This window comes from Eleutherodactylus coqui, chromosome 8, assembly GCF_035609145.1.
Source record: "Eleutherodactylus coqui strain aEleCoq1 chromosome 8, aEleCoq1.hap1, whole genome shotgun sequence".
Lineage (NCBI taxonomy): Eukaryota > Metazoa > Chordata > Amphibia > Anura > Eleutherodactylidae > Eleutherodactylus > Eleutherodactylus coqui.
The window spans coordinates 63,947,153-63,972,855 of record NC_089844.1 but is presented as its reverse complement, the minus strand read 5'-3'; the positions used below and the strand labels follow the sequence as shown (position 1 = coordinate 63,972,855).

General features: G+C 43.8%; 1 protein-coding gene across 2 annotated transcripts in view; it reads right to left on the bottom strand.

The window, feature by feature from the left end:
- The window catches only part of NCKAP1 (NCK associated protein 1), a 119,545-nt gene extending 107,063 nt beyond the window's left edge, over window positions 1-12,482 (bottom strand). For both annotated transcript variants that reach the window (XM_066575747.1, XM_066575748.1), the window contains exon 1: window positions 12,151-12,482. In XM_066575747.1, coding sequence (XP_066431844.1) covers window positions 12,151-12,258 — 108 coding nt within the window. In that variant the 5' untranslated portion in view covers window positions 12,259-12,482. The remainder of the gene's footprint in view (window positions 1-12,150) is intronic.
- Between the last annotated feature and the right edge of the window lie 13,221 nt (window positions 12,483-25,703).

Here is a 25,703-nt window from a genome sequence, read left to right as displayed (position 1 = left end):
TACTAGAGCCTCCATGCCCACCTGTATCACATCTTGTATACAAGTTAGAGGTGGTACAACAGGGTACTAGAGCCTCCATGCCCACCTGTATCACATCTTGTATCCAAGCTAGAGGCTGACAGTTTGATTTTGACAACAATTTTGACATGGATCCACTGCAGACTTCACCTCTTCAACTGAAAGGTTGACATCTGTTGCAGAGTCTGTCACATGTGAATCTGCCCTTAATGAGGGCATGTTCAGGGTTAGTACCTAGGGCAGCATGGTAAATATGGCCCTGGGCACAACCCCCTCCAACCATTTTAGGCTGCTAGATCGCTACTTGCTGGAAAAATAAATGAGTATATACTGCACAACTCTTCAGCTATTTGCAGTGTTCAGCAGCCATGATGAATGTCAGTCACAGCGTTTCCCTCCCACACAGCTCAGGATTGCTCACAGGCTTCACAGCAGTTTTAATTGGCATGTCAAGAATAGCAATCCACTATTCAGTGCTCTACTGCAGATCTGACTACTCAGACCTCACCGGGGCACAGAACAAAGGGAGCCATGACTTAGGGGAAAGGCATTTTTAAAGGGAACCTGTCAGCTGGAGCTCGCTGTCCAAACTACAGGCATCATGTTATAGAGCAGGAAGAGCCGAGCAGACATGTATAGTTTATGGGGAAAGATTCAGTATAACTTGTATCTCATTAATTTTATCTCTGAGCTGAACAGTCCAATGAGCGGTCCTATCAGCCGTGACCCCACCAGAAGCCTGACACTGCTGTCCCTAGTACAGTGGCCCGGGTTGGTATTGCAGGTGCAGCTCATCCCACTAACCCACAGCTTTTCCCTTCCATTCAATGACTGCCCAGAGAAACATCATCTCTCATTGGCAGTGGGTCACCGTACTGACCAGTAAAAGAAAGGTATGTGCGTGCAATACGTGACCGAAATATTGCATGCCGCGATCTTTTTTTTTTTTTTAACGCATGTATTTCGCCTACTATGTGAGAGGCACAATTGAAAGTAATGCAAAATTTGTTAGCGCATAATACGTGGTATCAACCGCTCATGTGAGAGAGCCCTTACAGCAACAGGGGAGTGCAGGTGGCTGCTCCATTTCTATAAGTTCCATTCATTTCAATGGGAGCTAAAAAAAAAAAAACAGCGCTGCAGTGTTCGGTTGGGTTTGTAGTTAGTGGCTAGGTGGCCAGTAACTATAGCAGCAGCTTCCCATCTCGACTATGAAAAGCTGAGATGAGAATAACCCTACATGTCAACTGCCTCATGACCAGCTTGTGCAATTGAGGTTTTTTAATAAAAAGTTTTTTGCCTTCAACTTTATATTTGGAGTTCCAATATTACTTTTTCTTCTACAGTTTAGAAATGTTTTTATACTCAAGAGTTTACAAACCCAGCGCACAGACATTCCTTATACCCGTACGGGTCTACTGCGCCAGTATAAGAACGGTCCGCCATCAGATCCCTTGCGTTAATGGATATGACTGCAGTAGGAGGCCTCCCCTTGCAGCGTGGGAAACCTCTAGTAGGGAGAAGTCAAGGCCATAAAGCTCATATTGCACGGCGTCCATTGAAATGGCCAGAAGGGGTTCACCAAAGCAGCTCCATTAGTGGCCCTCTGTGCAAGCAAGTAGAAAAAGCTCAAACTCTGGCAGAACTTCTAAGTGAATATTATTTTATTTATATCCAGCTCTCTCATAGGTAATTTTTTTTCTTTATTGTGGCTGAAACTTGTGTGTTCTCCCCTCTGCTTTAACCAAAATGCACAACGGATTGTGACCACAAAACCACAAGGGTTCAAATGAGTAGCTTCGCATTGCTTTCAGTTGAGGAAGTTGCTGGCAGCTGATAGACCAAGGAACAGACATCTGATAAGTCAGTCATCTGCATGGTGACTAACGCTCACACAAAAACAGGCTTGTGGTAAAAAGTCCTGGGGCCTATGACCTTGATAGAATAGAAAAGTTCTAGTAAACTTAAAGAGAACCTGCCTTTAAGTTTTCACAATTAATGATAAACCCTTAACGAGATTTCCTCAACGCTGCCATACGTGGCAATAGGCCCCCGGCCGCCTTACTTGCTGTGGCTTTAGCTGCGTACTGCGCTTGCGCCTTAGGGATCATTACTTCCACATTCATCTGACCTCAGACACCGTGGGATTAACGATCTCAAGGAGCATGTGCGGAATGATAGTGAAAGAGAGAAATCAGCATGCATGCCAATCAAGAACGGGGTGTGCCTGGCGTGGCGTTGAAGAGTAAGGGGGGAAAAAAAAATTTAAATCTGACTTTTTTCTACAAAATCTGACACTTCTACTCATTAGAATCCAGTGTGGGAAAACTTCAAAAGCAGATTGTAAAGGTCCCGGGGCGCGTTTTACAAATCCAAATAGCGATAAGGAAATCTCATTAGCAGCGCTGTTAAAGGTTTATCATGGATTGCATTGCAAAAATGTGATGACACATTCCCTTTAAGCAGTATATGGAGTACAGAGCAACCTCAGGTCATTCACACAATCCTTTGGGCTGCCATAAAGAGCAGTACATTAATAGTGTATAACAGCATTAGTGCGGGCCTCAGTACACAGACCCTGAGAAATAGTCCCTGTCCTGCCATAGCGATAGTCTAAAAGGAATTACACTGCTGTGCTGAATGAAAGCGTAACCCGACTTTCCGATGACTCTTTTGAACAAGCAGTCATGTGAGGTATAGCACCATTTATGACCATTATAAGGCTTTTTATCACCCGTTTTCCCCTCTGCAGGCTCTAATTGTCAGCTTTCCCTGAGCTGGAGGGTGTAGAGTTGTTGCTATGATGACCCCCATACAACACATGCACAGAGAACAGGAGCTTCCGCTCTGCATCTCCCTGTAACAGACCCTCAAAAGTAGCAGCAACATGGAGAACATTATACTGCAGTACTGAGCAGGGTAGGTGGGTGAGATAGAGCACTTACTAGATGCCGTAGCAACATTTCTGTTAATGTTTCTCACCCTCCAGCTGCTACTTACTCCTTCTCTCTCAATAGACTTCTATGGGCAGCAGCTGTAACTTGACCTCCAGGTTTATGCACTTCTGTGTATGGATCAATAGTGAAGATAAACTTTGTGATACATCTTATTGAAAAATGACTCTGCCTACCCATTAGCCACTTCTCCCTCCACCTGCCTTTTGCACTGATCACTCATTTTTAATTCAATGCTAAAGTTCATCATGGGAGGTACAAATAGGAGACTAGTGTGATTGAGAAAATCGGCTTACAGCGGCTGCCCACAGAAGTCTATGTAGGGGAGGGAGCAGCAGCAGAGTGAGGGAGAAGCACAAAGGCTCTAGTAAGTTTTTTATCTGACTCAAGTGCTAGACTCACGGCTGTATGGCAGTACTGCTGTATGTCGCCTGTTTCTTGGACAGGAAAATAGTGAATTCTGCAGCATTATATTCTGTCAAAACCGGAACCCTGCTGGGATGGAAGCAAATGGAAGCCTTTCGGGTTTTTTTGGAACCTCATTGAAATCAAAGGGGGTGGGGGAGCGAAGGATCGATTTCTTTTCAGTTTCTCTCCTCCAAACATGGAAACCGTGAATTGAGCGCTAATGCAGATGTGAGCCTAGCCTTACTTTTATCACATGTCCAAGTATGAGAGAACATGAATCTACATCCACACAGTTATTCCTCTACATAGGCTCCTAGACTTCTGTGTCATTTGAATGGAACCAGCATTGATCTACGGACATCTGGTGATAATTGTAGCTGACTTCGCCATCATGTCCTGTAAATACATACCAGAAAGGAATGGAAACCTGGTCAAATAAAGAAGAAACTTTTGTTTTAATTTGAGCAATTCCAGTCAATGGTTCAGTTCGAAAGCCATTTATCGTGACTCAGGCAGAACTCCAGGGTCCAATGTTCTTGAGCCTACATCGCAATCTCTTCTATGAATACAGCCCAAGACCGCTTTCATGCGAACGCTAATCTTGCGCAAATTTTGTGTGTTGCAAGACTCACAAAACTTGTGCGAATATGAATGTCATTCTTTTGAATGGAGTCATACACATGAGCGATGTTTTCCCTCACAGCAACACTGCAAGGAAAAAAAAAAATCGTGGCTCGTTCTATATATATAAAAAAAAATTTTTTTATTTTTTTTTAAATCAATGGGAAACACTTCCAATTCTCTATCACACATGAAAATCACATGAGAGGATGGGAATTTCACACAAGCAAGGCGTTTTTGCCTGCAAAATCACCTCCCATCCACAAGTTAACCCTTTCCAAACCACTGTCTGACATCTTCCAACATTCTGATTGAAGCCTGTACAGCTCCGATGTCGGAAGACGTCCATCATGGTATTGTTTTTGTATATTACTGGCCACTCTGTTGTCGAGGGCTAACCGGCATGCCCCATACCACAGTACTGGCTCTAGCCAGCAGATGGCGCCATTGTAAAATGGCAGAAAGAGAAAGCCCCCTAGGAAACCCTGAATCCAAAATTGGATTGCAAAGGGTTAATGGGCAGAGTTTCTCAGTCAGATATCACGCTCGCCCCTATTTGCAGTTAGCCTGAGGCCTCCTATCCACGGGCAATATGTCACTGCGTTATCCACAGCGATAATTCGGCTGCGGGTTACGCAGTGAACGTTTTCCATAGACTTAACTATAGAAAGCACAGCCGGTCATCCACGAGCAGAGAACCATAGCAATTCTCCAGCTCACGGGATCTGTCATTTCTCCCCCCTGCTCTCCCGCGGCGGATTCCGCCTCGCCCGTGGACAGGCAGCCTTAGACAACTGCAAGTTTGAAAATGCGTTTGCCAGCAATTGAAAAGCACATGAAAATGCTGCAAAACAGCATGAGGATAAAAAAACACCACCTTTTGGGAACCAAGCTGAAGTAAAGAGTGTTGTTTATTTTATAAGAGAACACAAGAGATACAGGAAATATTCGAGTCAGGAGCCCCCAATCTGATTTTCAAAAAATAACTGCGAATTGTAACAGCTGATTTTGACTCCCATTGACTTCAATGGAAATAAAAATAGGCTGGACGTACAAACGTATATTTTCTTCTATGAATGTGGCTTGGTTATTAGAATTGTCGCCTTTCAGTGCTAACATCAAAGATTCAACTCCCATAAATGGTAACATCTGCATTGACTTTGAAAAACTCCATCCAGGTGTTGCACCTTGTCAAATCTGAACCTACATCTCCAACATGGGAGAGCAACAGCACTAACAACTGAGCCACCCCACTTGTCCGTTCTGCTCTAGAGGGGACAAACAGCAAGGTTGAACACAAACAGAGAACAGAAAAATCCCATCTAGATGTTGCCCTTGGCCAGATTTGAACCTGCAACTTCGGCATTGCGAAGCAGCACTAACATCTGAGCCACCGCAGTTGTCTGCTCTGCTCCAAAAGAGACGAACAAAGGTAAGAATAAACACAGGAAATCCCCATCCACATGTTGCCCTTGGTCAGTTGAACATAGAACTCCAGTGCTATAAGGTAGCAGCACCAACAACTGGATTGCCATGCTTAGTCTTCCTTTTCTGGACAAGGAGACAGAGGACCACAAAGAGAAGTCCATACAGAGGTTATTCTTGGACAGACTTGAACTTATATGTGCTTATGACTGAGCCACCACGCATGTTCTTCCTTACCCTTCGTCCGCCTCCTCTTGAGAAGAAGAATATGAAGAAGAAAGCGAAGAAGGAGTGGAAAGGGAAGAGGGCGATTAAGGTAAATAAAGAGTCATTTCTTCTTATTGTTATCCTTGTCCTTCGGAGAAGGAGGAGGACAAAAAAAGAAGCTTGGTGGTTCAAAGACCAGCACTGTTGCCTTTTAACATTGGGGTTCTAGGTTCACTGCTGATTATGGACAACATGTGCATGAAGTTTGTATGTTCTCTGTCTTTATTCTTGTTCTCCTTCTCTGGAAAAGGGAGAAGAAAGGAGTGTGGGGGCTCCGTTGTTAGCACTGCTGCCTTGCAGTACTGGAGTTCTAGGTTCAAATCTGTACAAGGGCAACATCTGGATGGGATTTTTAGGTTCTCTATGTTTTATTATTTCTGTTGTCCACCTCTGGAGGAGAAAGGAGTGTGGTGGCTCAGTTGTTAGTAGTGCTGGAGTTCTAGGTTCTAATCTGAGCAAGGGCTACATCTGGATGAGATTTTTTCTTTTCTTTGTGCTTATTTTTGCTGTTCATCTCATTTGGAGCAGAACAGACAAGTGTCGGGGCTTAGTTATTGGCACTGCTGGAGTTGCAGGTTCAATCTGGCCAAATGCAACACCTAAATGGGATTTCTTTTGTTATGTTTATTCTCGCTCTTCTGATAGAGAACAGAAAATAGTGGGGTCTCAGTGTTGCTGTTTTGTAGTCGAAGTTTTAGGTTCAAATTGGACCAAGGGCAACATCTGGGTGGAGTTTTTCAAAATGGGATTTGAACCTAGAACCCCGGTACTAAAAGACAGCACTGCTAACAGAGTCACATTAATAGAAGGTCAGGAATGGTAACATCACTCGTTAGGGTCAGAGCACCAAAAAGGTGAGCAAGGAGACTTATAAGGCCAGTCATGCTCTTCTGGGTAATATGCAAATAAGGTGGTGCTGCAGAGATATTGTTCCATCTTCCTTATTTGCACATTAAGAGAAGAACACAATGAAAAACATTTGTTAGCCAATAGAGCAAAATGTGATTGTTCCCAGCAAGAGAAATCAAGTAATCTTATAGATATGATACCCTTAAGGCTGGGTTCACACAGGGCGGATTTGCCGCGGAAATGCTGTGCTGAATTTCACTGCGGCAAATCCGCCTGTGGCCACTAATGCAGAGATTAGCCACGGGACGTCCAATCAGTCGCGGCAAAGCCAGCGTGGATTCCCCAGCCGGAGCATGTGTATTTTTTATTTTCTTCCATTGTGGATGCGTTCACCTCTGTGGAGGAGCCGGCCACTACGGAAAAGCATGTGGCCAAACGCTCCAAAACGAAACTGCGCTTTCCCAGTGGAAATCTTTGACAAAGATTCCGCAAGGAGTTGAAACGTTGCTGCTCTGCCTTTTTGTATGGATTACTAAAGAAACATCATCTTGGATTACTAGTGGTGCTGCTCAATTCATGCTTTATTTGGATTAGTTCTGCGGTCCTAGGAGTCAGGACCTTTGAGCCTGTGCACACCAGACCCACGCCTCGCGCCTATTGGTAAATTCCAGGAAAGAGCTGCTGAACTTATATCTTTGAGAATACATCCCGTGGGAACCCAACTTTAATGGCTAACAAAAATACATGATGTAGGTCCAAAAGCTTGCATTAACATCATGAATTTTTGTTAGTCATTAAAAGGTATAGCTACAAGATTACTTGGTTTCTCTTGCTGGGAACAATCACATAGAAGTAAACACAACCTTCTTCCCCTTTTATGACCAAAATGACTTTCTTTGGCGTTTATATGAATCGGCAAGACGGTCAGTGAGCAACACTAATAGGAATAGAATAATGTCTTTATTTTCTTAGTACCAATAGCGGCCATATGTGATTCTAACAAGTGTATCTGATTTGACATTTAGATATTGCTGTTGCTTCCAAAGGTCATCTACACAACAGTAGAAAAACCCAGTGAAGGACAGTTACAGGGTCATTACAAGTGGAAAAGTAATATAAATCACCGCTAATGATAAAGATGTCACAGGGTGCTCACACTTCCTGTCATTTCACTGAAGAACTCTACAACCTCTTATGGGCCGAAAATGGCTGATTACAGGTCATACACGTTACCATTATATAGCCGGAAAATACAAATAGGAACACTGTACAACCAGCATTGAGGGCTCCTTCACACGAGCGTGTGGTGACAGTGTACTGTACAAATCTGACATCGGCTCCCATGTTGCCACCCACACAGTGTGAAATAAAGATCGTAACACGTTCTATCGTGTGGCATATTATGCACGCCAGGATAGTGCATGGCAGTAGGCAGCATGCTGCAAGGATGCAATATCATTGTGTCCATGCCGCGAATGTGACTCTTGCAGCAAATTACGCTCATGTGAGCCACCACAACGCCTACCGTACTGGTCATACAGCTGGGGCCATAAGATTTCATTGGAAATGGATACTAAATCTGCATTGGGGGATGTGACCAACATCAGCGAGATTGGGTTATTATATTAAGCTGAATTTAGTGGTCTCATCCTCACCTATCCCAATACAATAGGTATTTGGCAGTTGCTTATCTTGTAACACACTTGAGAGCTAGGTTTGGTGAATACGTTTGGTAAATCCCTTGGGACTTCTACCAAATATAACACCCATACAATGGTTATCGCGTTGTGTCATCCATGGCCTGTCATAGAAAAACTATTATATATTTATATTACTTTTGAAATCCATCAGCCCTAATTGGCTTCAAGGACCCCAATCAGCAGGAACAACAAACATCTACCAGAAGCACAAGATAGTATAAATATACTTGTAGGGGTTTCATATTGCAACTCCATACAACTTGTGTCACTCTTTCCATGCCAACTGTAACTTCTCATGGGCAGCGACTCATCTCTGGCTGACTCATCATTTCTTTTGATTAGTTGTCATTTTCTTTATGTGCCTTTTTTCCAAATTGTAAAGTGCTGCAGAATACACTATCTTATCAAAAGATATATGGAGACCCATATCTGCAGAATGCCTTATCAGCATGTCACATGTCCTAAACCATGTTACATAAGACGCAGACCCTTGGAGGTGCAGGCCATAGTTTGTGGCCGCAGCTACACGCTACTGGATGAACAGGTTATGCGGCAGCACACAGGCTGCCCATCACAAAGAGCAGTGTATCGGCTCGTCTACAATGGTGCAAGGAATGCTGTCATTGGACAGTTGAGCAATGGAAGAACGTTTTATGGAGTGACGAATCACACTACTCCATCTTCAAATAAGGTGGCTGTACCTGGGTGTGGAGGCCCTCATTACTGCTGTGGATTCCCAATAAGGGAGCTGAACAGAATAGATGTGTTTTCGGAAATCAAAAACACATCTAGTATCCCGACTTCGTCATATAAAATGCTTCCCTTTAACCCTTTCCAATCCAGTGTCGGACCTCATCCAACATTCTAATTCCCTGCATAGCTCCGCTATAAGGAGAGATCCAAAACGTTTCTAACACTAGGCACAACAGCTTTCTGATGTCGGAGCTCTGTTCTGTATAGTGTAATATACATAACAGCCTCCGACATCAGACAGCTGGCCTACATACTCTATTCATTTCTAATTGGCATAAGACTATTTCTAATTTCTCCAATGATATATATCTAATTAGACAAATTAGAAATGAATACAGTCTTCCTATATAAGACTATGTAACATCAATATGCTTATATCGACAGGATTATGACCAATTAGTCTTCCTGATGTGAAACCCTCAACTCCTGTTTAATTTTTAAAAAACTGCTAAAAAAAAAATCATCATGGCAGATCATTTTCATATGTTTTTGTTGAGCAATTCCAAGGAATCCACAATGCGCTTTTCCACCCAAAAATAAATAAGAGCTGGGGATGTGCGAATGGAAGGGAAAAATCAGATTAGAAAGGGTTAAAGTGGAATCAACTTTCTGATACACCTAAGGTGACAGCAGTGAATTTTGATCTGGGAGTACCACTGATTTCCAGAATAGGGCTCTGTATCTCCCCAAGATTTCTGTTACTAAAACCTGATAGAACATTGGAAGGTTCGTTTAATCAATGAAAGTTTGTGTATAATGTGGCACACTTCCAGTAACAGAAGTCTCTGAGCAGTGCCAAAGGGGGTTTGAAGTCTCTATAGAGCCCTTTCATTCTAGAAATCAGTGGTGCTCAGAGATGACAGTCACCAATAACATGTTTTCACACGTATCAAAGACCTATCAGAAGATTATTTTAACTGGAATTCTCCTTTAAAATTATATTTGTCTAAATTCTGCAAACTTACAGTCTGGGCTGTGATGACCCTGAAACTGCGCCAATATCGGTAACGTTTGCATGTTGACTGCAACTTCGAGCACATGAATGACAGCACAGTTTTACAGCAGTTTACCGCATAGCAATGGAATCAATGAAAAAAAAAAAAAAACGCGCCGAACTAAGCCAAGCTCTGACTGCAATGTGTGAACCTATCCTTGTAGAAACAAACAAATACATAGAAGCGTTAATACGTCAACAACTAAAAAACAAAAGCAAATGCAAGATACTTCTATACCATGTTCCATTTCGGTGTCGCCGATCCTGGGTCCTTCTAGTTTACCAGATCTACGCGATGATGTGACATCTTATTTGACCGTTGCCTAATGTTACAATTATAGACATATTTAGGCATTGCTCAAATTTTTGCCACGGCGGTCGATCAGAAACTGAAACCATAGAAGAAAGAAAAAAAAAATGCCTGCATCGGTCTATATGTCTCTCAAACCAGAGCGAGACATTGCATACTGAAGTCGCTCATATCCGAGAATCCACTGAAAATAATCCTCAACGCACACGTATCACATCACCCCTTCAATATTTGAAAATTGTGCATTTTATTCATTTTTCCACACGCAGGGAAACAAATGGGTCCCATTCGCTGTGTATTGCACACACATTCATCCGTGTGAATAAGTCCTCAGTGTCACTTGTTGGCGTTACAAGAACCGCGCCATGGAGTAGGAACGACTGATCGAGCAAACCACAAGAACCGTGCCATGGAGTAGGAACGACTGAATGATCGAGCAAACCACAAGCGAACAAATTATCATTCCTCTTTCAGTCACTGTCCGTGTTTACACTGAATGACAGTTATTCAGTTTGGAATGAACCTACAATTCCCCCTCCATCCCTGATAACCGCGCCGTATAAAAGAGTCTTAAAGCTGGTTTATAAATTGCCCTTTGAATGCATCACCCCCATGAGCGCTAGTTTATAGGAACTGGTCCAGGCGTAATACAAAAGACGAGCAGCACACGGATCATAAGCGGCATCGGGCCACGTCACAATTGCGTTTTTACTTTCCGTCTCGCTGTTGCATTGTAGGAGTCGCAAAACGTATAAAAAATATTAGTTTTCCTGCCCATTGAAATATACTGAAACGGAAGAGACATTGTTTCAATGCGTTACGCAATTTTCTGCCTCCATTCCATTTTTTTACACTACAGCAGAAGCACAGCCTGCTAAAAAAAAAAATAAAATATGTATATAATTTTTTTTCTTTAAACCTTGTGGATGACAGAAAGCAATCAGTTTTGAGATCATGTTTTTATTTCTGAACACGGGCGGAAGGCAGGAGACAACGAAGTCCGTGTTCCGTCTAATATGCTGAAAAACATAAGTGAAATGGAAACAAAAAGTACACTTTGACCTTTTTACATCTGCATGTAGATCTGGCTGCAAATACCAGCAAAAAAGTGCCGCATGCAACACTTATTCCAACCCAAAACAGGGCAGCTGAGCGGAAATCTGGCAGACCCCATTATAGTCAAAGGGGGTCCACATGACGCTTTGTGGTTCTGTCCACAGATGGAACCATTGAGCCACGAGGATTCCCTTTACCCGCTTCCTGAATGCAGCAGGAAAGCAGAATCCCAAGTGCAGGTGTGAACCCCCTTTCCTTTTTGAAGGCCAGCAATCATAAAGAATACTTTCCGTTCATTACAAAACATGGTCTTGCGAAACGTTAAAAAAAAAAAAAAAAAAACGTCAGTGTGAACGCAGCCGACAGATACATAGTCCTCGGGAGCGGTGGTTTCTGGGAACGGTGACATCTGGGTGTCACATGAATCACCAGTATCTGCCGCCGCACATTATGTGATGATACATTCCTATTTGTAAACACTCTTTCAGGTTGCAACAATGTATCAGTCGTGCCGGAAGCGGCCATGAGAGGTCTCCGCCGGGGTGACAGCCGCACGTTACACCGGAATGTCAGCAGAGATTGCTTCCCTGCCATCAGTAATAACATGGAGGATTTCCTCCTCCTCCTCCCTGCAGCTGGGATCCCTCATCCTGCGCCGCCCTGTGCTCTTCATCACCCCCTGCACACAGGAATAACCCCCATCATCCTCCCTCCTCCCCCCCGCGGCTGCAGTACGTGGGAGAGCCCCAGGCCGCACACAGAGGACCGCAGCCCGCCGCCGCCTCCTCCCTTTACCTTCTTGATGTTGTAGAGCCGGGTGAGCATCCCGACGCCCCGGTCATTGAGGATGGTGAGCTTCTCGGCCAGCTTCTGCTGACTGGGCTGCAGCACGGACCGCGACATGCTGCCTCTGTCCTCCCGCTACCACCGGAGCTGTCCCAGGCCTCGTCGGGAGGGAGAAGCGGCGCTGTCGCTAGTCAAGGGACGATACCACGGGCCGGGAGGAGGGGGGTGTTGTTATGGAGGGGGGACCCTCATACACATCCCATGCTCCGCAGTTTAACGCGATGACACGCCTGCCTGGCACCCGTCGCCCAGCGCCACCCTTCCTGCCGAATGTGGGCGTGTCCCATCCCAGGCCGCGCCTTCAACTCCCCCTTTTCCCATGGAGAAGGGTTTCGGGATTCTGAGCATGCGCAGTGAGTCTGCGGCGCTCGCGCTGTGGGGGCAGGCTGCGGGCTCTGAGAGGATTCCAGTCAGGACTGAAGGCCTTTCACACTGGACGATTATCGAGCGAAAACAGCGTTAAATCGAGCGAAAATCGTGTACATAAAACGCAAAATCTGTTTCTTGATTTGTGCCCTATACAAATCCACAGTTCTGGTCTGATTTGAGTGAAACTTTGCATTACTGTTCTTCAGCACCAGCAGACAAATACTGCCGGAATTAAAAAGCGAAAACTCCCAACTTCCCCTGTAATTGTTGCTGCCCATAGCAACCAATCACAGCTCGGCTTTCATTTCTTACACTGCTGAGGTAAAATGAAAGCTGCGCTGTGATTGGTTGCTATTTCTGTCACAGATGAGGTAAATGAAAGCTGCATTGTGATTGGTTGCTATATCTTAGACTGCTGAGGTCAAATGAAAGCTGCGCTGTGATTGGTTGCTATTCCCTATACTGCTGAGGTAACATGAAAGCTGCGCTGTGATTGGTTCATAATCAGAAGGTTAAGCGCTGAGTGGGAATCCAACAACGAAGTCAGTGTAAACACTCTGCACGTGCGTTGGCGACCTTAGCGGTCACAACAGCGAGCGTGCAGTCGTTCACCGACTCATCCCTTGTAAAGGGGCCATATTGCGTAATTGTGTTGGATAAGAAGCACATCTGGAGCTCATCAGCCATTTCCATCGGTACGTCTTTGTTTGACACGTGCGGGCGCAAAAAGTACAGTAAAACACACCGGTCTGCGCAAAAAAAATCGTTCATTCTGCAAATACGCATGCTCAGGCGTCTGCAAATACGCTTAGGCCCGTGTGAAGTCGGCATAAGTGCAGTGAGCCGATGACCCTCAGCAGGGGTGCCAACCTGAATTTGCCTTTTTTTGGACAACTTACCCAAAAAGTACGGACAACCAACATTTTTTACGGACGCATTAGAAAACCACAATGAATGATGACGGATGTAAGTGATACGTGTTTATGGGTGGAATGAATGTATTACCAGCGTTTACTGTGAGCTGGAGACGATGATGGTAACAGTCACAATGACCTACTCAGTACCGCCAGCGGACACTGGAAAAAGTGCCCCATTTTTACGGACTTTCTAGGACTTTCTGGACAGTTGGCAATTATTGGTCACACATATGGGTTTTGTTTCCTATAGCAAATGTTATGGATACATCCACAAGGGCGAAATTGTCACTTGACTGTGTGAACGCACACGGGCTTTATTTAACGTAGACGAAAAGAGTACAAAAAAAAATCGCAGCATGTCCGATTCTTGTCTGATTACACTGGCCAACAAAAAAATATTTTGGAATGTTTCTTTAACTTCATGAGTCAAATCTTACTAATTTTGGGGTGAGAAAAACGAATATGACAAAGAAAATTGTTATTCGCTCTAGTTTCTGTGATATACAATAGGTGGAGGTATGTTATTTTAACCCCTTAAGGACATGGCCTATTTTGGCGTTGAGGACCAACCAATTTTTGGTATTTTTTCATCTCCATTTTTCAAAAGCCATAACTTTTTTACTTTTCCATCTTCGCGGCCGTATAAGGGCTTGTTTTTTGCGTGGCGAACTGTAGATTTTTTTAGTACCATTTTTGGGTACACAGACTACATTGTAAAACTTTTATTATTTTTTTTATGATTGTAAGGAGAGAAAACGCATCAATTCTACCATAGATTTTTTTTTTAAAGCGTTAATCATGCAGCATAAATGACACAGCACCCTTTTTTCTGCGGGCCGGTACGGTTACAACGATACCAAAATTCTTGCAGTTTTTTAGGTTTTTCCACTTTTCTGCAATAAAAACCCTTTTTTTGGAAATCTTTTTTTTCTAAATTTCTGCATTCAGAGTCCTATAACTTTTTTATTTTCCAATGGACGGAGCTCTGCGAGGGCGTATTTTTTGCAAGGCGAGCTGTAGTTTTTATTGGTACCATTTTGGGGTACATACTTTTTTTAGCACTTTTATTGCGTTTTTGGGAGGCAAAATGCTAAAAAAAATTTACGCTTTTTGCCGTGCAGGATAAAAAGCATGTTTGATTTATAGTACAGGTCTTTAGAGATGCGACGATACCAAATATGTATTTCTTTGTTTTTTTTATGCTAATATGAGAAAAAGCATAAAAAAGGGTGTTCTTTTTTACATTTTTAATTTTTGTACATTATTTTATCTTTTTTTTACACCATATGTTTCCCTCTGAGGGATTTTAACCATACCACTTCTGTCCTGCAATGCCTTATCGCTTATTACAGCGATCATAGGCAATGGCAATACAGGATGCCGGTATCTGGCATCCTGTTGCCATGGCAACCAGCTGAGTCCTCTGCCATAGCATCGCGAGAGGCGGCTGAAGTGACAAAGGCAGCATGCTCCCTCTGTGAACCCTTTCCCTGCCGCGATCTATTTAAATCGCGGCAGGGACGGAGTTAACAGCAGATAGCGCGAGATATGTCATGATCTCACGCTATCCCTATGACGTGAGGGTACATCATTTTGCGGGAAGTACCCCGCTCCCATGATGTCATGGGAAGGGAAGGGGTTAACGGATTAAGATAAAATGATACATTTTAATTACATATGCTAACAACGTTAAAAGTGCATTTGAAAATTTTTTTAATGACCATGAGGGCTTATTCACACGTCAGTATATCGGCCGGGTTTTCACGCCCAGCCAATATACGGTGTCCCTCTCTGCAGGGGAAGGAGGCGGCTGGGAGCAGTGCAATGAGCCCCCGCCCCCTCTCCGCCCCTTGCCACTATTTGCTATGGGAGGGTGTGACAGAGGTGGAGCTAAGTTCCGTTCCGCCCCACCCCAATTGCAAATAGTGGAGAGAGGGTGGGAGCTCACTGCTCCTCCCTCCGCATAAAGGAACACTGTATATCGGCTGGGTGTAGTTATCATCTTTTTTGTTGCTTAAGAATCCATGAATAACTCCCTTTAAGGTTTGCCAAGCTTCCTTTTCTTTTCCCTCCAAAGCTTGGTCAAACGCAGGATCCTTTACAAGTTGTCGAATTTGCCGCCCAACAAAAATACTTTCCTTAACCCTTGCATCACTCAATCTAGGACATTTGTCTCTTAAGTACGTAAATGCCTGCCCTTCCTGGTTCATACCTTCGCCAACATTTTTCATTAAACCCAGCTTTATATGAAGGGGTGCAAGAAGAACATCTTTTGGGTCCACGAGAGGCTCGGCAATGACACTTTTCTCGGTAGAGCCAAGATTTCTTGCAGGCCAGTCCGCTTGAATGTAATGTGATTTCCTATCCCTACTGTCCCACATACATAAAAAGCAACAGTATTTAGTGTACCCCAGTTGCATTCTTAAGGCCTCATGTCCACGGGCAAAATATGATTTAGGATCCGCAGCGGATCTCCCGCACGCGGATCCGCATCCCATAGGGATGCATTGACCACCCGCGGGTAGATAAATACCCGCGGATGGTCAATAAAAGGGATTTTAAAAAAAATGGAGCATGAAAAAATCTGGACCATGCTCCATTTTCATGCGGGTCTCCCGCGGGGACGGCTCCCGCGGGCTTCTATTGAAGCCTATGGAAGCCGTCCGGATCCGCGGGAGACCTAAAATAGGAATTTAAAAGTATTTACCCATCCGGAGCGGGCCGCGAAGGTCTTCTATTCCTCACGGCCGGATCTTTCTTGCTTCGGCTCGGCGGATGTGCCCGGCGCATGTGCGCGGCACGTCGACGACGTGCCGGCGACGTGCCACCGGCGTGACGAATTCATCCGCCGCCCGAAAAAGAAGATCCGGCCGTGAGGAACAGCAGACCTTCCCCGCCCGCTACGGATAGGTAAATTCTTTTAAATTCTTATTTTCAGCGCTCATGTCCGCGGGGCAGGAGGGACCCGCTGCAGATTCTACATGTAGAATCTGCAGCGGATCTGATTTTCCCCGTGGACATGAGGCCTAAGAGTACAGCGAGGACTGTTACATCACCACAGATTTTCCACTTGTGTTCAGCATATTTGATTGAGTTGCGGAGGGCTGTCATATTTGCATAAGTCTCCTTCATGTGAACTGCGTGACCAACAGGAATAGAAGGAAGTCAGACTGTTGCTGTTGTGAAGTAATACAGCTTTCAAACTAAGCTTGGAGGAGTCTATGAATAGCCTCCATTCAGTTGGATCATGGTTCAAATTCAAACATTTCATCAAGCCATTAACTTCGCAGCATTGTTTTTCTTCTCAAAAATAGGTAGCAGATCCCTCTGACGTTCTCTGTGCTGTGAGATCCTGACATCACGTTGGAGAAGATTCCATTGACCCTAGAAGTTCCGCCTTCTCCTTTGACAAGTCAAGGTCTTGAATGAGATTACTGAATACCGCCTCACTCAGTCTGTGCGGTGTATCATCTTTTACCTCAAAGTCAGGGTCATGGGATGTGGAAGGCTTGTTGGGTTCTTCTTTTTCCACACTTTCTTCATTTTCTACTTCAAGCTCATAATGTTGGGGTGGAATAGGAACTGGTAAACTATCTGAATGTGGAATAGGTCAAATAGCAGATAGAAGATTCAGGTATTGATCTGTTCCTGTTTTCTTCATTGACAATCCTGCCTTTATAGGCGGAGTCAAGCAGAAATAGCAGTCATCTGTATGTTTTGTAGGCTCCTGCCAAACCATAGGTGCAACAAAAGCCATAGATTTTTTTTTATTTTTCAGCCATTCTCGCAGTTTAACTGAACAAGAGCTGTAACATATAGCAAATTTTACACTTCAAAACCAGAAATTCAAAAACAGAAACAATATGAAACTCAGTCATAGCAACATTTATTATGTTAATAACCTACAAACATATGGAGAATGTTGTGTTATGTCAGTTGAGAGGTGGGACAACTCCCTCCCCCCCCCCCCGAAAAAAAAACAATTCTCACAAAATAAAAATGTAAACTCTAAAAAATGACCTGTCACTGTATCTCCAAAGCAAGAGCTAATCGGTCATTTTTCTGGTGATTTTTGAATTCAGCAGATAGAAATACATAAGAATGCGCTAATTTTGAGCCCGAAACAAAATCATCATTGGGCAGTGTTTTCAGATGAGAGTAGCACATGTCAATGTGTGGTGTTCAGCACACAGACGGGATGTCCGGGTGCAGTTTCATGCAAGTTGCACTGAAGGATATCGGGCGCCACTATTAAATTACCCGTGTATATGTACCCTAAGGGCTTATTCACACAAACGTAGTTGCGCAGCGTATTACATGCGCATGACACGCAGTGAGTAGAACCCATTACGTTCACTGGCTTTGTTCACATGAGCATAGTTTTTCAATCGATGTGCGAAAAAATACATAGTTTTCACGTGAAAACCGCATCATGAGATCGCACATGGATTTTCCCCAATGACTAGAGCTAAATCTACAGGCGGGTCTGCATTAAAATCGCCGGCCACAGATTTCTGTTAGATCCACATCAGAGATATGACAGTTCTAAAAGGCTGTGTGGTTTTCTGGAACTTTTTGGGATGCAAAAAAGCCTGAACGTTTTTTTTTTTTTTTTTTTAATAATGCCTGCGTTTTTTACAGGCTTTTCTTTGTGGCGTTTTTTATTCACATATGTGTTTTTCTTTCTTTCTTTTTTCCCTATAGATACACCTATGGAAAAATGTTGGTAAAAACCCACCATTTACAGAGCGTTCTGTGGTTTGCAAAAAACCGTCATGGAGCTAAAAAAAAAAAGAAGGAAAAGGAGAGAAAAACAATGTTTGTAGGGCTTTTCAGATTTTACTATTTGACCTACAGCAAACATTTGGATAAAGCGTTTTTTTATCCAGAAAAAAATACCAGTATGTCAAAAAGCCCCCCAAAATGTACCGCTTTTGCAAAAAAAGACTATGTGACACCAGGCGCATGATGCCATTTTTTGATCCTTAAACAACTGTGAAAATTCAACAATTTTTAAAAGGATACATCCATTTTTATATGTGTTTTTTTGGGTGGGTTTTTTTTAAATTCACGTATTTTGTAATTTCTATTTTTCCTGGTGATTTTTTTTTTATTGAGAAGACTATGCAAAAATAGTAGAAACAATCACCAAACTTACAGCCTGCTGCAACTTAAAAAGCGCACCTCTGACCCCAAAAAATGCACATCAAGTGAAAAAGTAGACAAAGGAAACTCAGTTTGTGTTCTTTCATATTTTCTACTCACCCGCAGCTAACATCTGACTGCAGTGTGTTCTTGTAGAAAGCCCACTAAAAACCTGATTGCCTTTCGAAAAAATGTTGTGTGAAACTACATGTGATCTACTTATACCCAGGACTGCAAGGGTAACAAGAGGGCATCTTCTACGTCTAGAAGAAAGCAGGTCTCTGCACCGACATAGAAGGTGGTTCTTTACTGAAAGAGCAGTAAGACTATGGCCTCCTGCAGATAGCCAGGTCGGATCCTGCTGCGAGAATTCTCGCTGCGGGATGTGAGCCGTACCCCTGCAGTGACCACCGCGGCTCACCTCCACCCGGTGTCCACTCTGCTCTGCTATGTGATTAAGAGAATTGGCTTCTACCTCATTGTTTTTTTCCCCTTCCTCTGGATCAACACTGCAGGATGATAGGTTAAATTGGGCGGACATGTTTTTTTTAGTCTTATAAATTATGTTATCGTGTTACTACCTATTTCTGAACACATTCTTATCTTGTTATTTTTATCACTGAGCACGTCTGACCTTTAGGATATATTTTGGAAATGCCTGCTTACTCTTCAAGTCTCTTGGGGAGGCATATATCTATATTACACTCAAGTTCAGCACTAACAACCAATCAGGTTTAATCAGGGAACCAAAACAACCAATCAGGTTGAATCAGAAAACCCAAACAACCAATCAGCTTGCTAGAATTGTGAATCAGAACCAATGAGGTTGCTGGAATTGCTCTGTAGTGCCGAACTTGAGTGTAATATAGATATATGCCTCCCCTGGAGGCTCCTGCACAGGTCATGTGCCATTCAATGTTCACATGACCACTACAGCCAATCACTGGCCAAAATAGTCATGTGATGTTCATACACACATGACCGCTGAGGCCAGCAGAAGACCACTGCAGGAACTTCTGAGTAAAGAGCGTGTGTGCCGGAAAATGGGACATTTAAAAGGTCAGAGATGTTTTTGGTTTTTTTATACATTTATCTGCTCTCCACTTTTTTTTTCAAAAATCTCAGAAAACCCCCTTATTTGTACGACAGTGTGGAAAGAAGCAGGGAATTTGGAGCTCTGTACTGCAAAAACTGGGGGGCCAAACTTTAGGCTGTTCTCACACTGGTGTCTGTAAAAGCACAGCGTTTTAAACACGGCATATTACAGTGTTTTTGAACGTCTTTTTTTCAAGCGTGTTCGCCAGCGTTTTTTTTTTAACACACCCCATCATTGATGGTGATGAGATTTGTTAAAAATCAGTGAAACGCACTAAAATAGAGCAGACAGCGTTTAAAAATTGTGGCGTTAGACATGTTAGGCTCGAACACTCATCTGAGAATCCCCATTGAAACACTAAAAAAATCACAGCTGTCGTAGCGCTAAATCGCATGAACAAAGAATTGCCACGACCAATTCACGTCTATTCTCCGTGAGTTTAATGCTGCTGGTTGCGTTATCTTGTAGTGCATGGACGCCGCTGCCGCGAGATGAAGGGATTCTCCGGCGTGGACTCCCTTCTTCCCTGCGGGGATGTGAAACTCCCTCCCCTTCCCTTTGCTGGCCGGCTTGCATAGACTCTCATAGTCTCTCTATCTTTTGACGGAGAGAAATCTCGGCATCAAAAAATTGCACCTATGTCCTACATTTTGACGCGCAATTCTTTTAGGCACATCAAAAAAAAACATTTGTCTGAAAGAACCCATAGGAAATAGAGATGAGCGAACGTACTCGGATAAGCACTACTTGTCCGAGTAATGTGCTTTATCCGAGTACCGCTGTACTCGTCTTGAAAGATTCGGGGCGCTCCGCTGCTGACAGGTGAGTCGCAGCGGGGAGCGGGGCAGAGCGGGCGGGAGAGAAGGAGAGAAAGATCTCCCCTCTGTTCCTCCCCGCTCTCCCCTGCAGCTCCCCGCTCCGCAGCGTGTCCCGAATCTTTCAGGACGAGCAGAGAGGTACTCGGATAAAGCACATTACTCGGACGAGTAGTGCTTATCCGAGTACGTTCGCTCATCTCTAATAGGAAACCATAGGTTCTTTTAGATGCATCAAAATGTAGTTTGTATGAAGGAGGCCTTAAGGCTGAACTTAGCCCCGCCCCTGTCCCGCCCCTCTCATTGCAAATAGTGGCAAGGGGCGGAGAGGGGGTGGGAGCTCAGTGCACTGCTCTCGACTCTTCCAGCCTCCTCCCCCTACAGAGAGGGACACCATATATCGCCCGGGCTGAAAACCTTGCCGCTATACGGTCGTCTTAATAAGCCCTAAAGCTGCAGTATATTACGGACTGATGTAGCACAGGATATCACTTGTTACGCAGGATGCTCTACTGAGAGTATTGTTTAACGGGCATAGACTGTTGGCACTTGCGACACTCTCTCTCGGCACAAGGGTCTGTTTATACAAGCCAATTTATCGTTTGAACGAGCGAATTATATCAGCATTCGCTCAGGCAGCCTGTTTATACAGCAGATACATCGTTGGCTCGTTTAAAGGAGAAATCGTTCTGCCGTCCACATTCACTTTATAAGTGACTGAGAACAACTGAACAATCGGTATTTGAGCTAAACGATTAGTGAACGAGCCAACAATGAGTTTTAGCCCTGCATGGAATGAAACAACGTATGAAAAGTGAATGATTTATCGTTCGTCATTTGGTCGTTTGTTCGCATTTAGACTAAATGATTATAGCTCTTGCTCATAGCCTAAAGGTTGCGGGTTCAATCCCCACGTGGTTCAGGTAGCCAGCTCAAGGTTGACTCAGCCTTCCATCCTTCCAAGGTCGGTAAAATGAGTACGCAGCTTGCTGGGTGCTGATAAATAAATTACCTGAAAGCGCTGCGGAATAAGTTGGCGCTATACAAATAACAAGATTTTATTTATTATCGTTCAATTTCGGTCATTTGAACGATAATCGTTCTGTGCAAAGATACCTTAACCCCTTAGTGACCAAGCCTGTTTGCGCCTTAATGACCAAGCCAAATTTTGCAAATCTGACATGTGTCACTTTAACATGGAAAAACACCAGAAAGGTTTTGCATATCCAAGCGATCCTGACATTGTTTTTTCGCCACAAGTTGTACTTCGTTTAGACGGAAAAAATAGACCGATAGAATTTGTGTTTATTTATTAAAAGCGCCAAAATTGGGAAAATTTTGAAAAAATCGTCATTTTTTCCCATTTCCAACTGCAATATCTTAAATATGTGCAAACATAATATAGAAATTTTTGCTAAGCTTTATATTTCCACCCGTTTACTTTATTTTGGGCGCACATTGGAAAAACTTTCGTTTTTTTTTAACCATTTAGGAGACGTACAAATTTAACATTACTTTTTAGCATTTTGAGGAACACTTTGTTTTCCTGCACCAAGCCAAGATTGGAAAGGCTCATGAGTGTCAGAATAATAGATATCCCCACAAATAACCCCATTTTAAAAACTACACCCCTTAGTGTATTCACTGAGGGGTGTCATGAGTATTTTGACCCCACAGTTTTTTTTCAGGAATTAATTCAATTTAGAGGAGAAAAAGTAAAATTTCATATTTTTGCAAATCTGTCATTTTAAAGACATATTTTTTTCCTATAGTTTACATGAAAATGAGGATTTACACCCCAAAATGGATACCCCTATTTCTCCCGTGTTCAGAAACATACCCATTGTGGCCCTAATGTTATATCTGAGTCCACAAAGGGGCCCAAAATGAAAGGAATAGTCAGTGTCTTTCAAAACAGAAATTTGGCTTGAAGTCCTTTTAGGCCCCATAGCACACATGCAGAGTTCTTGAGCGCCCAAAACCATAGAAAACCCCCACAAATGACCCCATTTTGAAAACTAGACCCCTTAAGGAATTTATTTAGGGGTGTACTGCATATTTGGACCCCACAGTTTTTGAATGAATTCAAGCCAAGCAAAAGGAAAAAATTGTGATTTTTGTTTTTTCAGCAATTTTGTCATTTTAAAAACAGCTTTTTTTGTACAGCACACATATGAATGAAGACTTGCACCCAAAAATGGATACCCCTGTTTGTCCCGTGTTCAGAGACATACCCATTGTGGCTCTAATCTTATGTCTCGATGCACAACGGAGCCCAAAATGAAAGGAGTAGTCAGTGGCTTTTAGAACATAAATTTTGCTTGAAGTCCTTTTAGGCCCCATAGCACGCTTGTAGAGTTCTTGAGTGCCCAAAACCATAGAGAACCCCCACAAATGACCCCATTTTGAAAACTAGACTCCTTAACGAATTTATCTAGGGGTGTACTGGGTATTTTGACCCCACAGTTTTTGAATAAATTCAAGCAAAGCAAAAGGAAAAAATTAGGATTTTAGTTTTTTTGGCAATTCTGTCATTTTAAAAACAGCTTTTTTTGTACAGCACACATATGAAGGAAGACTTGCACCCAAAAATGGATACCCCTGTTTGTGCTGTTTTCAGAAATATACCCATTGTGGCCCAAATCTTATGTCCGCATGCACAACGGGGCCCAAAATGAAAGGAGTAATCGGTGGCTTTCAGAACATAGATTTTGCTTGAAGTCCTTTTAGGCGCCATTGCCCACTTGTAGAGTTCTTGAACGGCCAAAACCATAGAGAACCCCCACAAATGACCCCATTTTGAAAACTAGACCCCTTAAAAAATTTATCTAGGGGTGTACTGTGTATTTTAACCATACAATTTTTGAATAGATCTAAGCAAAGCAGTAGGAAAAAATTACGATTTTCATTTTTTGGGCTATTGAGTCAATTTAAAAACAGTTTTTTTTGTACAGCACACATATAAATGAAGACTTTCACCCCAAAATGGATACCCCTGTTTGTCCCGTGTTCAGAAACATACCAATTGTGGCCCTAATAGACTTACAGGACCCATGGTTAGGCCTACAATGAAAGGAATACCCGTTGGATTTCAGGGTACAACTGAATAAATTTCAGGCCCTATTGCCCACTTATAGAGCCATTGAGCGGCCAAAACCATAAAAAAATAACACAAATGACCCCATTTTGAAAACTAGACCCCTTAGCAAATTCATCTAGGGGTGTACTGCGTATTTTGACCCCACAGTATTTGAATGAATCTAAGCAAAGCAGAAGGAAAAAGTAACGATTTTCAATTTTTTTAGCAATTTTTTGAATTTAAAAACAGTTTTTTTGTACAGTGTACATAGGAATGAAGACATTCACCCCAAATGGATACCCCCATTTGTCCCGTGTTCAGAAATATACCCATTGTGGCCCTCATCTACTTACAGGACGCATGGCAAGGCCTGTAATGAAGGGAACACCCGTTAGATTTCAGGGCACAACTGAATAAATTCCAGGCCCCATTGCTTATTTGTACGGAATAAAAATTACTCCCTAAAAATCCCTCCCCCCCGCGCGCCCTTTTCGGCGTTCGCAAATCTTAGATAAAAGTAATAATGTGAACTGTGTGGTATTTCCGAAGACGGGTAATTACGGAGGCTGGTTGGGATGGGTACATGGGGCAATAAAACCATGTATCCCCCCTCCTCTTATGCTTTTTGGGGGTCATTTCTTGACCTCAGTGGCGGGTATGGGGTGTAAAAAGTGGCGTTCCGTGAGTCTTCGTAAGCTTGCGGAGGTGCGGCGGTCTCACACAGAAGGCGTTCAACAAGCTGCTCCTGGAACTGCATGAAGGCAAGCGTTCCCGGGGCGTCTTGTAAATTACGTATTACAGGTAGCGGTCTGAATAACGCCGGGCTCACGCAGCCGTAGGCGGAATCCGCTTGCGGAGGCCCGCAGCGGATCTCATCTGTGAGCCCGGCTGTGACCCTGCGTACGGCCGCGTAATGTACTGAGCATAACTGCGTACTCACACAGGCGGTCATGCGCAGTACACCTTTTTTGTTGTTTGCATTTCCCGAACCCTCGCTTAGCGATGACGCGGGTACCCGCAGCCCGTATACAACGTAGTTGCGTATGGGCAGCGGGTATATCCGCGACCATGGAGCACAATAGGCTCTATGCTGCGGATAGCCGCGGTAAAATAGAACCTGCTGCGTTCTCTTTTCTGCGAGTGGATTACGCAATTCCGACCCGCTAATGTGAGCGGAATTGTGTAATCCAATGCGATTGATCTGCGTATTACCGCGGATCAGACGCATGCGGAATTCGTAATTCCTATCCGGTCATGTGAGACCGACCTATCTTAGAGCGCTACTTTTTAATTACCTGACCGGCGACCGCTCAACGAGGCCACCCGTCACTGCTCCAGGCTCTCGGCGACCGTTGGTCGCTGGGAGCAAGGAGACTTTAAATTTCCTGGGCTCCCTGACTCCTGCGCATGTGTCTGGCGTTTTGCCAGCAATCGCATGTGCAGAATTCGGGAAGGTTCACGGAGGAGGATCGCGTTGGGGTTCAAATACACAGGCCTCCGGTAAAAAGTTTCATCTCCTCTCGCCGATCGCATCGGTGAGGGGAGATGAAACTTCAATTTTTTTTTTTACTTTTACGTGATCGCCATTATTGGATAATGGCGAACACGTGACCAGGAACCGCTCACCGCCCCCCCCGCCCCCCCGTGAAATCTCCATGCCCTTGGCTACATTTTGTAACCAGGAGCAGGGAGAATTTAAATTGTCCTGGCAATCCACAGCTTTTGCGCTTGCGTCCGCCATTTTGGCGACGGCACATGCGCAGAAGCTGGGGTAAGGTCCGCGGATAAATCCGGGGGCCTTATGTACGTACTTTCATCCTCCCTAACGGATATGATCCGTGAGGGGAGATGAAACGTACGCTTTTTTAACTTTTTAAAAACTTTTTAAAACTTTTTTTTTACTTTACTTTACATGATCACTGCTATCCATTGGATAACAGTGATCATGTCCCCGGTATAATCTCTCTGCTCCTGGCTACACATGGCAGCCAGGAGCAGAGGGATTTTGAATTTTTCCAGGGCTCGAGCGCCTCTGCGCATGCGCAGAGGGGGACTTCGGGTCCCGGGACACCGGGGACATC